Source organism: Mizuhopecten yessoensis, unplaced genomic scaffold (genome assembly GCF_002113885.1).
Source record: "Mizuhopecten yessoensis strain PY_sf001 unplaced genomic scaffold, ASM211388v2 scaffold9033, whole genome shotgun sequence".
Taxonomy (NCBI): Eukaryota; Metazoa; Mollusca; class Bivalvia; order Pectinida; family Pectinidae; genus Mizuhopecten; species Mizuhopecten yessoensis.
In genome coordinates this window covers 435,253-450,874 of record NW_018407845.1, presented here as the reverse complement: position 1 = coordinate 450,874, position 15,622 = coordinate 435,253, and the positions used below count along the sequence as shown (strand labels likewise).

Below are 15,622 nucleotides of genomic sequence, written 5' to 3'. Positions count from 1 at the left end.
AGGCTACCAGGCTGACTACTCCTGTATAGACTGAGTACTCATGTACTTTTACTGTTGGGAAAGGCTACCAGGCTGACTACTCCTGTATAGACTGAGTACTCATACTTTTACTGAAGGGATAGGCTACCAGGCTGAATACTCCTGTATAGACTGAGTACTCATGTACTTTTACTGAAGGGAAAGGCTACCAGGCTGAATACTCCTGTAAAGACGACTTTTACTGTTGGGAAAGGCTACCAGGCTGACTACTCCTGTATAGACTAAGTACTCATGTACTTTACTGAAGGGAATGGCTACCAGGCTGAATACTCCTGTATAGACTAAGTACTCATGTACTTTTACTGATGGGAAAGGCTACCAAGCTGACTACTCCTGTAAAGACTGAGTACTCATGTACTTTTACTGTTGGGAAAGGCTACCAGGCTGACTACTCCTGTATAGACTAAGTACTCATGTACTTTTACTGAAGGGAATGGCTACCAGGCTGAATACTCCTGTATAGACTAAGTACTCATGTACTTTTACTGATGGGAAAGGCTACCAGGCTGACTACTCCTGTAAAGACTGAGTACTCATGTTCTTTTACTGTTGGGAAAGGCTACAAGGCTGACTACTCCAGTATAGACTCAGTACTCATGTACTTCTACTGTTGGGAAAGGCTACCAGGATGACTACTCCTGTATAGACTAAGTACTCATGTTCTTTTACTGATGGGAAAGGCTATCAGGCTGACTACTCCTGTAAAGACTGAGAACTCATGTACTTTTACTGATGGGAAAGGCTACCAGGCTGACTTCTCCTGTATAGACTACTCATGTACTTTTACTGAAGGGAATGGCTACCAGGCTGAATACTCCTGTATAGACTAAGTCCTCATGTACTTTTACTGATGGGAAAGGCTATCAGGCTGACTACTCCTGTATAGACTGAGTACTCATGTACTTTTACTGTTGGGAAAGGCTACAAGGCTGACTACTCCAGTATAGACTGAGTACTCATGTACTTCTACTGTTGGGAAAGGCTACTGGGCTGTATACTCCAGTAAATTGTATGCTTTGGTGTGCTTTATACTAATTTTTGTTTAATGAAAGAAACAATCTATTGTTGTTATTGAATTGATTGGAATGGCTTAATTGGCTGCGAAATTCTGAAATATTTCATTATGTGTATATTACAGTAATTGTGGTGCCAGGGGAGAAGCTTGTGTCATCATCAGCCCATAACTCGGCATGGGAACATTCCAAGGAAACTCAGAGCGGTCAGTGTAAAAGCTATTTTATAGAATGACTGTTATCATAGATAAACAATATTAGATGTTTTTGTAAAGGTGAAAATATATGTTGAACCAGAGTTCATTGATTTTTGAAAGACCTCAATGTCTTGAAATCTCTAATCTTAATTTTAAACAAAGTCTGTTAACCCCAATAATTGCTTACTAAAGGGGATTTCTGGCATTAATCAACATTACTTAACCCTTGTGTTTTCTGCAGATTTGATCATTAGGGCATGTGACCAGGTGTCGGAGCTGGAGGAATTTTCTCAGCGGCAGTTGTCAGGCGGGTCCAAGGTGATACCCAGCTTTTTACAACAAAATCTCAGGAACATTATCACAGGTAAACCACATTTTATTGAAACTAGATCAGACAGTATTTATCGTTTTAAGCTCACCTGGCACGAAGTGCCAAGTGAGCTTATGCCGTGGTGCGGCGTCCCGCGTCCGTCCGTCGTCCGGCGTCAATATTTTACTTTAAACGACTTCTTCTTAATAACCGAAAGGCCTAGGTTTATGATATTTGGCCAGAGGCAAACTGGGATGAAGGGCTACCAAGTTTGTTCAAATAAATGACCTTCATCTATTTTCAAGGTCACAGGGGTCAAATATGTTAAAAACTTTAAACAACTTCTTTTGTATAACCAAAAGGCCTTGGATAATGATATTTGGCCATTAACATGCTCGGATGAAGGGCTACCAATTACAAGTTTGTTCTAATGAATGACCTTTGCTCATATTCAAGGTCACAGGGATCAAATATGTTTAAATCTTTAAATGACTTTTCCTGAATATTCAAAAGGTCCAGGGTAATGATATTTAGCCAGAAATATGTCGGGACGGATTGCTATAAACTTTCAAGGTCTCAAGGTCGCAGGCGTCATATGTTTAAATCATTTAATAGATTCAAATGGATCGAACACAGATATTTTGCCTGTAGCTGTATATTAGTCCACTTTTAAGATTACAAGTGTGAGATTAATACCAGGTGAGCGATTCAGGCCCATTGGGCCTCTTGTTAATTATCATACTCATGTTTGAAAAGAGAGATACATAGTTGTCAGTGTGTGTGTGTGTGTGAAAATTGTTTTCCTGGACCTGAGTTTCTTTGTAATGCCATGTGCTGTAACAGCTTGGGTGAAGGGGTGTCACTCACTAAAACTAGGTTACAGGGACATGTATCTTTTGCTCTTCTGAGCATAAAAGGAAATTTCCATGAGGAATGTGCGAGAATGAAATATTTTTGTCACCATGTATAATTCTCTCTGGTGACTGTCCTTTGCAGGTTTAGGAAGACAACCAGTGCTCAACAGTTATGCCAGAACCCCGTCCATAGTCTGGAAGATGGGCTGGATACCCTCGCCTAATGGGGAACCCAAGACCAAGTTACCTCCCCTGCCAGTTGACTTTCTCGAGGACAAGGATGTGTTGAGGGAATATGTGTTTAGGATCAACTCTCTAGGTATGACCTTTAGAATTTGTTTAGCCTCTTAAAAACAAAGATGAATTATTAATGATATAATTTGAAGAAATAGGTTCCTTTCTATATTGTATCGTGTAAATATGCAAAAATATGAATAAAAATTATATGAATGATGATGAAAAGAAACAGCTGTCAAATGCCTTTTAATTCAACAGATCTGAGATATTGTACACTGAAATAGGCAAAACAAATCAAGATGGATGGGTTTTCAAGAAACATTTAGTTTGTTAAACTGGACTTGTTTCTGAATAGGTTGGATTAATCGGCAGCAGTTTGAGGAGACATGGATGAGTTTATTGTCTGTTGTTAATCCTGTTCCAATACCATCCAATGGGGAGGAAATGGTTATCTCCCCTGAGGTAAGACAACTGTCATTATGAATAGGTAGGTATTGGCTTAAGGATACTGCAGTATGAATAAATTGCATTGTGATTTATATTTAATAAATGTGCTTAAATACCATGAACAAATAGTTAATAAAGCTGAACTGTAATAGTTATTTTCTCTAAAACACAGATTCTTGACTTGTAAGAAACATTCAATTCCGTTAATTTACATCAGATATTAGGACATTTTTAAAATTCTAGAATATGAATTTGATTAAGAATATCAGGGATTAACATATGTAATTCAATAAAAGATAATCTAGAAGAATATGAGGTATTAAGATGAGGGTGTATTTTCCCCTAGGAGGAGATGGAGCGTGCCCAGTGTACTGTGATAGCAGTGAAAGCCATCACGTCTCTCCTCATACAATCCACTCTGATCCCTGTACCAGGCAATACCAGCTACAGCTCCTACGAGATCAGGCCCAGGGACAAGCCCCTTGGTTTCCTCCATACAAGGTAGGGTTATCAATGTATAACGCATAGGGACAGGCCCCTTGGTTTCCTCCATACAAGGTAGGTCTACCAATGTATAACACATAGGAACAAGCCCCTTGGTTTCCTCCATACAAGGGAGGCTTACCAATGTATAACACATAGGGACAAGCCCCATGGTTTCCTCCATACAAGGTAGGGCTACCAATGTATAACACGTAGGAACAAGGCCCTTGGTTTCTTCCATACAAGGTAGGGCTACAAATGTATAACACATAGGAACAAGCCCCTTGGTTTCCTCTATACAAGGTAGGCTTACCAATGTATAACCCATAGGGACAAGCCCCTTGGTTTCCTCCATACAAGGAAGGCTTACCAATGTATAACACATAGGGACAAGCCCCTTGGTTTCCTCCATACAAGGTAGGTCTACCAATGTATAACACATAGGAACAAGCCCCTTGGTTTCCTCCATCCAAGGTAGGCTTACCAATGTATACACATAGGGACAAGCCCCTTGGTTTCCTCTATACAAGGTAGGCTTACCAATGTATAACCCATAGGGACAAGCCCCTTGGTTTCCTCTATCCAAGGTAGGCTTACCAATGTATAACACATATGAACAAGCCCCTTGGTTTCCTCCATACAAGGAAGGGCTACCACTGTATAACACCTAGGAACATGCCCCTTGGTTTCTTCCATACAAGGTAGGGCTACAAATGTATAACACAGGGACAAGCCCCTTGGTTTCCTCCATACAAGGAAGGGTTACCAATGTATAACACATAGGGACACGCCCCTTGGTTTCCTCCATACAAGGTAGGCTTACCAATGTATAACACATAGGGACAAGCCCCTTGGTTTCCTCTATACAAGGTAGAGTTCAGATTTTCTTATGAAACTTCATAGATGTGTGAACCATGATTGGATTCGGTGACAGGGTTATGTAAAACTCTCAGGGTTGTATACAGGAAAGACATCATGGACATTACTAGGGTGGCAGGGGTGATATATTTCAGTGAATTTTAGCTGAGTATGTGTACTATTACATACATTTGATAATATTTTTCATATATATTAATGAAATATTGATTATTTCCAGGTGTGGGAAGAAGCTGACTGTGATACGAGGTGTGATAGAACAGGAAGTCCACAATCTACACTGCCGCAGGTACGTCACCATCACACTTTCTGATTAAAAGGATACATCTCAATAAAATAGAAACTGTTCAAACAAGACATTAACTTGTTTCCCTGTATCAATTTTATTTAGTTTTTTGTGTATCTTCACATGGCTCTGTGTGTCTGTTGTAGGATGGTGAGATCAGGCTGCAGTAGTGACGAGAAGGACCTGCTACGATACATGTTTGACAGTAACTTGGAGCGGGAAATCATGGCCGATGACTACACCCTAGGACAGGTATGTCATATATACGTTAAGGTGTTCACATCAGTTATTTTTTATGAGGTTGAGGTGGTTTTTTTGTTTTTGCTTTCAAACACATATTTTATTCCCCAATTACTCAAAATATGGCGGGGGTGTACAATCTATGAGCCTTGGGTGTGGGGCTAGTACATTTTATGCCAGGACTTGTGAAAATCCTATCAGTATTTACTATGAACAATTTGGTAGGACTTGTGGAATTCTTAAAAATCTGCATGCAAGCCGAAACTCTTAGTATAAAATTGTACACCTCTGATATGGGAAAAGAAATATAGTCAGTTTAGTCTTAAATCAGTATTTTGATGGAGGTTTCAATAAAAGAAATTTCTCACCATTACAATGATGTTTTACAGATTGCAATAGAGGCTATCTGGTCGATTGTGGGGGCCCTTGATTTCCACATTGCTGAGTCAGACACCACTGATTCCCCAGATAGCCCTACCACAGACTCTCCAGGCACGCCTGGCCGCTCACGTCAACAGTTCCCACTCCTGTCCTTTGAAAGAGAGCGGCGGGAGCGGTCAGTTAACCTCAGTGGACTGGACATCCACTCTTGTCTTCAGTTCCTGTTAGAGCTTTATGGTCAATGGATGCTGACCACTCCCAGACCACCTCTCATGCTCAAGAATGAGGTCGTTAAGTCTGTACGTATTCCTGTGTCTAGTTTTACACTTTTACTTCTGTGATTAAATTGGTATATATGCTGATGCATTGTAGTTTTCTGTATGTAACTATACAGTGATTACATTTCTAGTTCTGCTTCTGTTTTAACATTGACATGCTCTGTTCCAATCACATCTTGTATTACAAATTTTGTACATTCTTGACGAAAAATATGAATTCTTTGATAATGTGTGACCAATGAACTGTTCTGTTATGAATTGTTTCACAAATTACATTCCCTGTTACATATTGTGTAAGCAATGAGATGTTTTGTTACAAATTGTAAGACCAATCACTTGCTCTGTGACAGATTGTGTGCATTCCCAGACAATAATATGCTGTTACATATTGTGTAACCAATGAGATGTTTTGTTAAAAATTGTAAGACCAATCACTTGCTCTGTGACAGATTGTGTGCATTCCCAGACAATAATATGCTGTTACATAGTGTGTAACAAATGTAATGTTTTGTTACAAATTGATAGACCAATCACATGCTGTGTTACAAATTGATAGACCAATCAAATGCTGTGTTACAGATTGTGTGCCTGTCAGATTTGTTTATGGAGAGGGAGCAGTATGACTGGATGCAAGAGGTACTACTGGACGTGTACAAGACCCATCCACAGGAGGACGAAGTCATCATGCAATACCTCAATGTGGGCATCTGTAAGGCTGCCGCTGTGGTGGGCATGGTATGTACTTAAGTTACCAGCATGGTCTGTAACCTATAAATAACTGTTGTTGTATGTACCAAGGTTGCCAGCATGATCTGTAACCTATAAATAACTGTTGTTGTATGTACTAAGGTTACCAGTATGGTTTGTAACCTATAAATAACTAATGTTGTATGTACCAAGGTTACCAGCATGGTTTGTAGCCTATAAATAACTATTGTTGTATGTACCAAGGTTACCAGCATGGTATGTAACCTATAAATAACTGTTGTTGTATGTACCAAGCTTACCAGCCTGGTTTGTAGCCTATAAATAACCATTGTTGTATGTACCAAGGTTACCAGCATGGTTTGTAACCTATAAATAACTAATGTTGTATGTACCAAGGTTGCCAGCATGGTCTGTAACCTTTAAATAACTGTTGTTGTATGTACCAAGGTTACCAGCCTGGTTTGTAGCCTATAAATAACTATTGTTGTATGTACCAAGGTTACCAGCATGGTATGTAACCTATAAATAACTGTTGTTGTATGTACTAAGGTTACCAGTATGGTTTGTAACCTATAAATAACTAATGTTGTATGTACTTAAGTTACCAGCATGGTCTGTAATCTATAAATAACTGTTGTTGTATGTACCAAGGTTGCCAGCCTGGTTTGTAGCCTATAAATAACTATTGTTGTATGTACCAAGGTTGCCAGCATGGTCTGTAACCTTTAAATAACTGTTGTTGTATGTACCAAGGTTACCATCATGGTTTGTAACCTATAAATAACTGTTGTTATATGTACCAAGGTTACCAGCATGGTCTGTAACCTATAAATAACTGTTGTTGTATGTACCAAGGTTACCAGCCTGGTTTGTAGCCTATAAATAACTATTGTTGTATGTACCAAGGTTACCAGCATGGTCTGTACCCTATAAATAACTATTGTTGTATGTACCAAGGTTGCCAGCATGGTCTGTAACCTATAAATAACTAATGTTGTATGTACCAAGGTTGCCAGCATGGTCTGTAACCTATAAATAACTGATGTTGTATATACCAAGGTTGCCAGCATTGTCTGTAACCTATAAATAACTGTTGTTGTATGTCCCAAGGTTACCAGCATGGTTTGTAACCTATAAATAACTAATGTTGTATGTACCAAGGTTGCCAGCATGGTTTGTAACCTATAAATAACTGTTGTTATATGTACCAAGGTTACCAGCATGGTCTGTACCCTATAAATAACTGTTGTTGTATGTTCCTTTGTTGCCAGCATGGTCAGTAACCTTAAAATTAACTATTTTCATATATATCGGATAGGCTGCCCGTATAGTATGTATTATATAAAGTTATGATAAACTGTTGTAATGGGAATCTAAATAAATATGATTGTATGTACCAAGGTTACCAGCATGGTCTGTAACCTCTAAATAACTATTGTTGTATGTACCAAGGTTACCAGCATGGTTTGTAGCCTATAAATAACTATTGTTGTATGTACCAAGGTTGCCAGCATGATCTGTAACCTATAAATAACTGTTGTTGTATGCTCCTTTGTTGCCAGCATGGTCAGTAACCTTAAAATTAACTATTTTCATATATATCGGATAGGCTGCCCGTATAGTATGTATTATATAAAGTTATGATAAACTGTTGTAATGGGAATCTAAATAAATATGATTGTATGTACCAAGGTTACCAGCATGGTCTGTACCCTATAAATAACTGTTGTTGTATGTTCCTTTGTTGCCAGCATGGTCAGTAACCTTAAAATTAACTATTTTCATATATATCGGATAGGCTGCCAGTATAGTATGTGTTATATAAAGTTATGATAAACTGTTGTAATGGGAATCTAAATAAATATGACACAAGTTGAAATTTCAATCTTTCCTGTATGTACCAAGGTTACCAGCATGGTCTGTACCCTATAAATAACTGTTGTTGTATGTTCCTTTGTTGCCAGCATGGTCAGTAACCTTAAAATTAACTATTTTCATATATATCGGATAGGCTGCCAGTATAGTATGTATTATATAAAGTTATGATAAACTGTTGTAATGGGAATCTAAATAAATATGATTGTATGTACCAAGGTTACCAGCATGGTCTGTACCCTATAAATAACTATTGTTGTATGTACCAAGGTTACCAGCATGGTCTGTACCCTATAAATAACTGTTGTTGTATGTACCAAGGTTGCCAGCCTGGTTTGTAGCCTATAAATAACTATTGTTGTATGTACCAAGGTTACCAGCATGGTTTGTAACCTATAAATAACTGTTGTTGTATGTTCCTTTGTTGCCAGCATGGTCAGTAACCTTAAAATTAACTATTTTCATATATATCGGATAGGCTGCCAGTATAGTATGTATTATATAAAGTTATGATAAACTGTTGTAATGGGAATCTAAATAAATATGACACAAGTTGAAATTTCAATCTTTCCTTCAATATGGATGATTTCTAGGACTCTTTTTTTTTTTTTACTTTCTGAATTTGAAAGCAGTTTTCAACTCTATCAATTAAAATTGCTCAAAATGTATTGATTGATATTTTATTTGTGTCACAATTATATGATTCTCACTTTAATACTCTTAAATGAATTTACATCCTTATTATGAAAATGAAACCCTTTTTTATTTAGGACAATGCTGCAACAGAGAAATTGATGAAGATCATTGATGCAGGCTTCAGGAGTCCACACTTACCAAGCAGAATTGGGGCTCTGCATGGAACACTCTATCTATTGGAGGCAGGAATACAGGATGTTACCAAGTTACTTATTCCCTTAGCAACAGACTTCCTTCTCCGAAACTTATCATCAGTCAGCCAGTAAGTCATTGTTTTTCTTGTAGTGTAAAATGATATCTTTTATACAAGTTTCATCAATGTTTTCAAATAACAAGAAATATAACACTGCATTTATTGCATAGTTTAAGTAGACAAGACATCATAATATTTCTGTCAATGGAACATCCATCTTGAAATAACCTACTGTGCCACTCAAGGAAAATGAGTTACACTAAAACCCCACTTCCTCAAACTCAGTTTACTCGAATACCTCATTCCTCGAACAGTTCGTTTGGTCCCGACCGAATTCGTACATATTCTTTGTAAAGTAACCCCGATTAGTCGAACCGTTATTCCTCGAACAAAAATTTGTTCCCGACTCTTCATGGTCATAGTATTAATCCTATCTATTCGTCGAACAGGTGTGACCTGTCACAACCGACTGATATTTTACCTGTGTATCACAGGTACTGGCACTGCCGTCGACATGTCTTGAGGCACAGACTGCGGTCCACTTGCTCATTGTGCTTATTCAGGTGTCGGCTGAATGTCAGAGGATTAACGGCAGTATCATTAAATAGCTGTACCGTTACCCTGTTGTAGCTGCATTATCATTTTGTGTGCATATTTATTTTCTCCAGACGATATTTTGACATCGATGATTGGGCGGAGGTGTTAATTCACTTTGTGTGTAGAACCATATTTCGGCATGGAAATATTAAGCGGAAATCACATAGCGTAATCCGACAAACTTTTAAGATATTCAAACTTGAATATGTTGTGGTTGTTAATTTCGTTATCAATCAACATTATGACAAGGATTCAAGATTTTGTTTGTTTTAAAATGATCAAATTGTTTCGTTTTGATATTTTGTAAAATTAATGTAGCTGATTACAATATTGTGGACAATATCAAAACGACAAGTATGTTACACATGCAGCTTTTTAATTTTATTTACTTCCTTAATACCAGTGGCTATATGTTTTCATTATTTAGCTATTTTAAATCTTATTAAATGCTGTCATCTTGATTGAACTTCCTTTTTACTTCTATTGTCTACTATCTGTGATAGTTGCAGTGCTCGTACTGTCTGTTGTCCCACCTGATAAAAAAAATGACGGTTTCAGTGGAACCTCTGATTCATCGAATACCATGTATTCCTCGAACAATTGATCTGGACCTTACGAGTTTGAGTAAACAGGGTTTTACTGTATTCAGCATTTGAAAATAGAAGGAAGGAGGGTGGTGTGTGTGTTCTTATTCAATCTACCGTAGATTAACTGGAGTTTCCTCCAATTTTCTGAGAATGTCGTTGAATGAGGTAAGCTTTGTGAGATTGTATCAAATATTCAATGAGTAATTCTCAACAAGTTATAACAACAGATTGACAAACGTGTTGCAGGATATATATATAAGGCATGTTAGAATCATTTTCAAAGATGTATAGTGAACCTTTGTTGGGAAGTAAAACCTGAGTTTGAACCTGTCTATTCCAGAACCTGTATCACCAGTCAGAACTACATGCTGACCATGTGGTCAACAGTGTTTTACATCATGGAGAACTACCACATAGATCTCAAGGACCTGGAGTTCCCCAGCAAAGTTCTCCAGGTAAGTTACCTACAACTGAGAGACTGGCAAATACGATTTTCACTCCCAAGTGGATTTGTCACAAGACAGTACAGGCCAAGATTGTCTTACATCTTCATTTAACATTGTTATGATAACCTTTTTTCTTGTCGACATAACAATCTGCTTAATTATTTTTTTCCCCTGCTTTTTAAGTTGATGGCTGTTGTATCAGCTTTGACTCTTTCATAGTCTGTATTTATGGTTGATGGCCCTTGCTTCCATCACTGTCTGTATGCTTGTACTAATGGTTGACTTTTGCCTCCTAAATTCCATCACTGTCTGCATGCTTGTACTAATCGTTGACTTTTGCCTCCTAAATTCCATCACTGTCTGTATCCCCCTACTAATAGTTGACTATTGCTTCCTAACTTCAATCACTGTCTGTATGCTTGTTCTAACAGTTGCCTTTTGCCTCCTATCTTCCAAGACTGGCTGTATGCTTGTACTAATGGTTGACTTTTGCCTCTTAAATTCCATCACTGTCTGCATGCTTGTACTAATCGTTGACTTTTGCCTCTTAACTTCCATCACTGCCTGTATGCTTGTACTAATAATTGTCTTTTGCTTCCTATCTTCCATCACTGTCTGTCTGCTTGTACTAATAGTTGTCTTTTGCCTCCTAACTTACATCACTGTCTGTATCCCCCTACTAATAGTTGACTATTGCTTCCTAACTTCCATCACTGGCTGTATGCTTGTACTAATAGTCGACTTTTGCTTCCTAACTGCCATCACTGTCTGTACGCTTGTACTAATAGTGGACTTTTGCCTCTTAAATTCCATCACTGTCTGCATGCTTGTACTAATATTTGACTTTTGCTTCCGAACTTCCATCACTGTCTGTCTGCTTGTACTAATAGTTGTCTTGTGCTTCCTAACTTCCATCACTGTCTGCATGCTTGTACTAATATTTGACTTTTGCTTCCTACCTTCCATCACTGTCTGCATGCTTGTACTAATCGTTGACTTTTGCCTCTTAAATTCCATCACTGTCTGCATGCTTGTACTAATCGTTGACTTTTGCCTCTTAAATTCCATCACTGTCTGCATGCTTGTACTAATAATTGACTTTTGCTTCCAAACTTCCATCACTGTCTGCATGCATGTACTAATAGTTGACTTTTGCCTCCTAACTTCCATCACTGTCTGCATGCTTGTACTAATAGTTGACTTTTGCCTCTTAACTTCCATCACTGTCTGTATGCTTGTACTAATAGTTGACTTTTGCCTCCTAACTCAGTGTTTTTCACTTGTTGACCCTTCACTCCTATTAAGACATTGTGACCTTTGACTCTATCTCATTCTCACTGTTTGTACTTGATGACCTTCACAATTCCAAAGTCAAAGCCAATCCATAAAACACCTCCAGTCTGTACACCGATGGTTTTGGGACCAAATTCTTGGTCTGTGTAGAGATTCCGCATGAACTGACCATCATTGCTGACCATCTGGACCGACTTAGTTGTCCGCTCAGCAATGAACAGTTGTCCAGCAGCATCATAACATGCATCTGAAGGCCAGAACGTAGACGGTGGCACCTTCTTGTTCCTCCCAGCGCTGGCAGATGCTGCTCTGGGTTTACCAGACCGGCGTGGCTTTGTTGCTGTGGTGGGGCCACGGTATTGGAACAGTAGCTGAAGGTCAGAGGTCAGCACAGTGACACAGGGGCTGCCCTTACCCTCGTGAGACTGTTCATCCCAGTCAACCACAGCGATATTTCCGGAGGTGGGACACACGCTGATGTGTTGGGGTGACGCGATGATCCGACGCCCAAGTTTGTCCAAAGATGCTGTGAAAAGTTCATCACCCTCCAGGTTGTAAACACACACTTTTCGGAATGTCCCGACAACCACATCTTCGTCATGGGTCAGGGCAAGTGCTCGTGGGACAAATGGAAAGTTGAGTCTGACTACTGTTTTAGTGGGGTTGGTCATCTCACGTACACTGTAGTCATACTCGCTACAGCACCACAGGTTGTTGGTGACAGGAGAGGTACAGATGTCCCGGACGTGAAGACCCAGACTTGTGCTCTGTTTGACATCACCCGCCCTGTCCAGAAGGACCACCTCCTTCTTCTCCTCGTTACTAACCCAGGTGTACACACCTTCCGTCGGCACTAGGGATGTAATGTCTGTCAGGTTGCGAAATTCGGACAGAAGACTGTACAGTGCTGTCACTGGACTTGGCACGGGTTTATCCACTTTCTTCACAGCCTGTGGTGCCAGTGGGGACAGCTGTTTAGGTCTGTACCCTACAACCTCTACGTTACCGAAGGCCGCCTCCAACAGGGGCAGGGGCGAGGAACCTAGCTTGTACTTGGTTGTCTGGGTGATAGGAACTCTTGGAAGCTTGAGCCCTGCACGGATAATCTTCTCAGAGTCCAATACGATGGAGAAATCCTCAGTGTCGTTGGCCTGATGACACTTGCGGAGAGCATAAATTATTTCTGTGTGGAGCGTGTTCAGCTCGCCACGGTAGTAATCTATGTACACTGTGTTCTCCTTAGCTACCTCTGTGATGGTGGAAACGTGACGTAGTGTGATCTTGTCAATCTCTGCTTTAAGCTCCTCCCCTCGCCGTTGTACGACACCAATCAGCTCTTGATAATGTTTTCGGTTCTGTTCCAGTTTCTCCTCAGAAAATTGTAGTTCTTTTAATATTTTTGGGATCTCAAACTTTTCAGCTTTCTCTATGTAGTGCTGAATGAGCTTTTTCCAGATGAAGTCAGGTGTGTTTATGAGCTTGATCAGATTGTGACCTTGATGTGTGGAGGTCACACACTCAGGACATGCCATGCAGCCATCACAGTCGGAACAGCTGTAGATCAGCTCCTCCCAGGGGTGGTGCTGACACAGGGACACAGTCTCCTGTCCAGGGTCTAGGGGCTTATTTATAGACATCCTGTGTGTGGACAGTTAGGTCTATGTTGTCATCACTGCATCTGTGTGTAACAGATCTGTAAATATAGAATACACATGTAATTTTAACTTAATTATTAAATATCACAATAAGCAAGGATCAGAAAACAAAATGTGTTTGAAACATTTTGAAATTTCTAAGTATGCATATGATAGGTTATGATTTGAGTTGATTTGCATCTTGTTGTGCAAATTTAACTTTGGGAATCCAAAAGACTTATCTTTCTAAAATCTGACATGGTGATATGCTTCGACATGTTAATTTGTGGGTTAAAAAGTTTCTAAGTTCAAAGCCAAGGTCACTGTTTAAAAAATAGACAAGGGGAGGGGGAAGGGGGTACAGTCCTTATCACTGAATAAACAAAAAAAACTTTCTTAAATTTGACACAGTGATACACTGTGAAATGTAAATGTGCACTAGAGGTTTAAAAAGATTCTGTTTCTAAAGATAGACCTTTGAGGGTATATACATAGGGTCAGGCATGTGGCGGGCCCTTGCTGACCTGTCAGTGTTCTAGTTTATACTTCTATCCAGTTTATGTTCAGCTTAATGAGAAACAGATTTATGTATATATAATCTTATACAAAAAAAGGAGTTTTATTAAAAAGGAAATTTTAGTTTGACAAATTTATAAATCTTTTATGGAACAGAAATTCCAAGATTTCAATGTCTGTTAAATCATGTGTGTTTTACTGTGATATCATTAATTAATTAAATCATCTGTGATGTCATGATCATAAGGACATCTTACACTTGTTATATAAGACAATATGCATGAGTATACATGTATCACAGTAGTGTTTATGTTGTATTAATGCAACTGTCTTTTTATTTGATGGGTTAAACATAAAATAGTTCTGAATTTGCAAATATGAATTTTCATATTGATATTCTAAAACTTTTTTTCTGCAAGAACATCATTAATTCAAATATTATTTTCTTTGTTGTTTAAGTCATAGCTGATAATTATAAGATACTAATGTTAGACTGCATGGTTTCAAATTGTCGTTATATTTATTATCACTGATTTTTCTTCTTATTTTCTTTATATGAAACAAAATATAATTTTAAGTGATTAAAATCTTTGATAATCCTTACCTTCAGTACTAACACTGATAGGCCAACAGATCTTTACAAAACTTTGGCCGCAGTGTATGAAAAGCTGAGTGCTTTATAGCAGATCTTATCCTCAAAGCTAGAACAAGTTTTGGCCGGTGTTCACCTTGTCTCAGACAACATCAGCAGCAGGCTGAAACTCTATAGGTCTGATTTAAATGTCCACACAATGTCTAGCTGGGTATGGTCGGCGGGAGTGTGTAGTGTTTTGTCGGACAATCTCAGCCCAGCTCTCTGGTCAATCATCCAATGCAGTCATGGAGCGTGACAATTACACAATGACAGCTCTTTGTTATAGATACTCCGAATCGCCTACTGCAGACATTGTTTATCTGTCACACTCCAGAAGCTAGTGTCAGTACTAATTAATTTACTGTTTAATTGTATAAATCTGGCCCACCATACTTACAAATAAAATATTAATATGGTAGGTCGAATGTCAATAGTTCTTATGATAATTGTAATGATTGTTTAACGTACATACATCTGTTTGTGTAGGTGTATATACTGTACATTATAATAATGATATGTATGCTGTAATACTTCACATGTCATGTATTTGTCATCAATGTTCCAGCTGGCTGTAATGGGTATAGGCCAGTCTGTCAACTGACCATAATAGTTATTATCATTATTAGTGCTTAGTTTAATACGTGTTTGCTTTCAATTTCAATGCAAAAACTTGATATTTTGCAAACTTATTCATTTGTGTTTTGTTAATTCACTCATATATATACAAATTTATCAAATGTATACAATTCTGGCATTGTTTAAGAAATGATTACTAATAATGGTATACATGTGTATCTGTATA

At 38.5% G+C, this 15,622-nt stretch overlaps 2 protein-coding genes across 2 annotated transcripts in view; one reads left to right on the top strand and one right to left on the bottom strand.

Moving 5' to 3' along the window:
- LOC110457176 (huntingtin-like) overlaps nt 1-15,622 on the top strand; it is a 60,327-nt gene that overhangs the window by 32,469 nt on the left and 12,236 nt on the right. Inside the window, exons 41-51 of the mRNA XM_021508323.1 lie at nt 1,178-1,258; nt 1,491-1,613; nt 2,556-2,732; nt 3,006-3,112; nt 3,444-3,598; nt 4,677-4,745; nt 4,889-4,994; nt 5,372-5,662; nt 6,221-6,376; nt 8,995-9,182; nt 10,638-10,752. Of these exons, the coding sequence (XP_021363998.1) occupies nt 1,178-1,258; nt 1,491-1,613; nt 2,556-2,732; nt 3,006-3,112; nt 3,444-3,598; nt 4,677-4,745; nt 4,889-4,994; nt 5,372-5,662; nt 6,221-6,376; nt 8,995-9,182; nt 10,638-10,752 (1,568 nt within the window). The remainder of the gene's footprint in view (nt 1-1,177; nt 1,259-1,490; nt 1,614-2,555; nt 2,733-3,005; nt 3,113-3,443; nt 3,599-4,676; nt 4,746-4,888; nt 4,995-5,371; nt 5,663-6,220; nt 6,377-8,994; nt 9,183-10,637; nt 10,753-15,622) is intronic.
- LOC110457177 lies at nt 11,818-15,414 on the bottom strand. Its single transcript, XM_021508324.1, has 2 exons — nt 14,791-15,414; nt 11,818-13,729 (listed from the first exon to the last, which is right to left on the bottom strand). The coding sequence occupies exon 2, from the start codon at nt 13,671-13,673 to the stop codon at nt 12,078-12,080; it is 1,596 nt and encodes a 531-aa protein (XP_021363999.1). The 5' UTR covers nt 13,674-13,729; nt 14,791-15,414; the 3' UTR covers nt 11,818-12,077.

What these genes read in the sequence shown, in the direction of transcription:
- LOC110457177 (XM_021508324.1), bottom strand. Translation starts at nt 13,673, where the DNA reads ATGTCTATAAATAAGCCCCTAGACCCTGGACAGGAGACTGTGTCCCTG.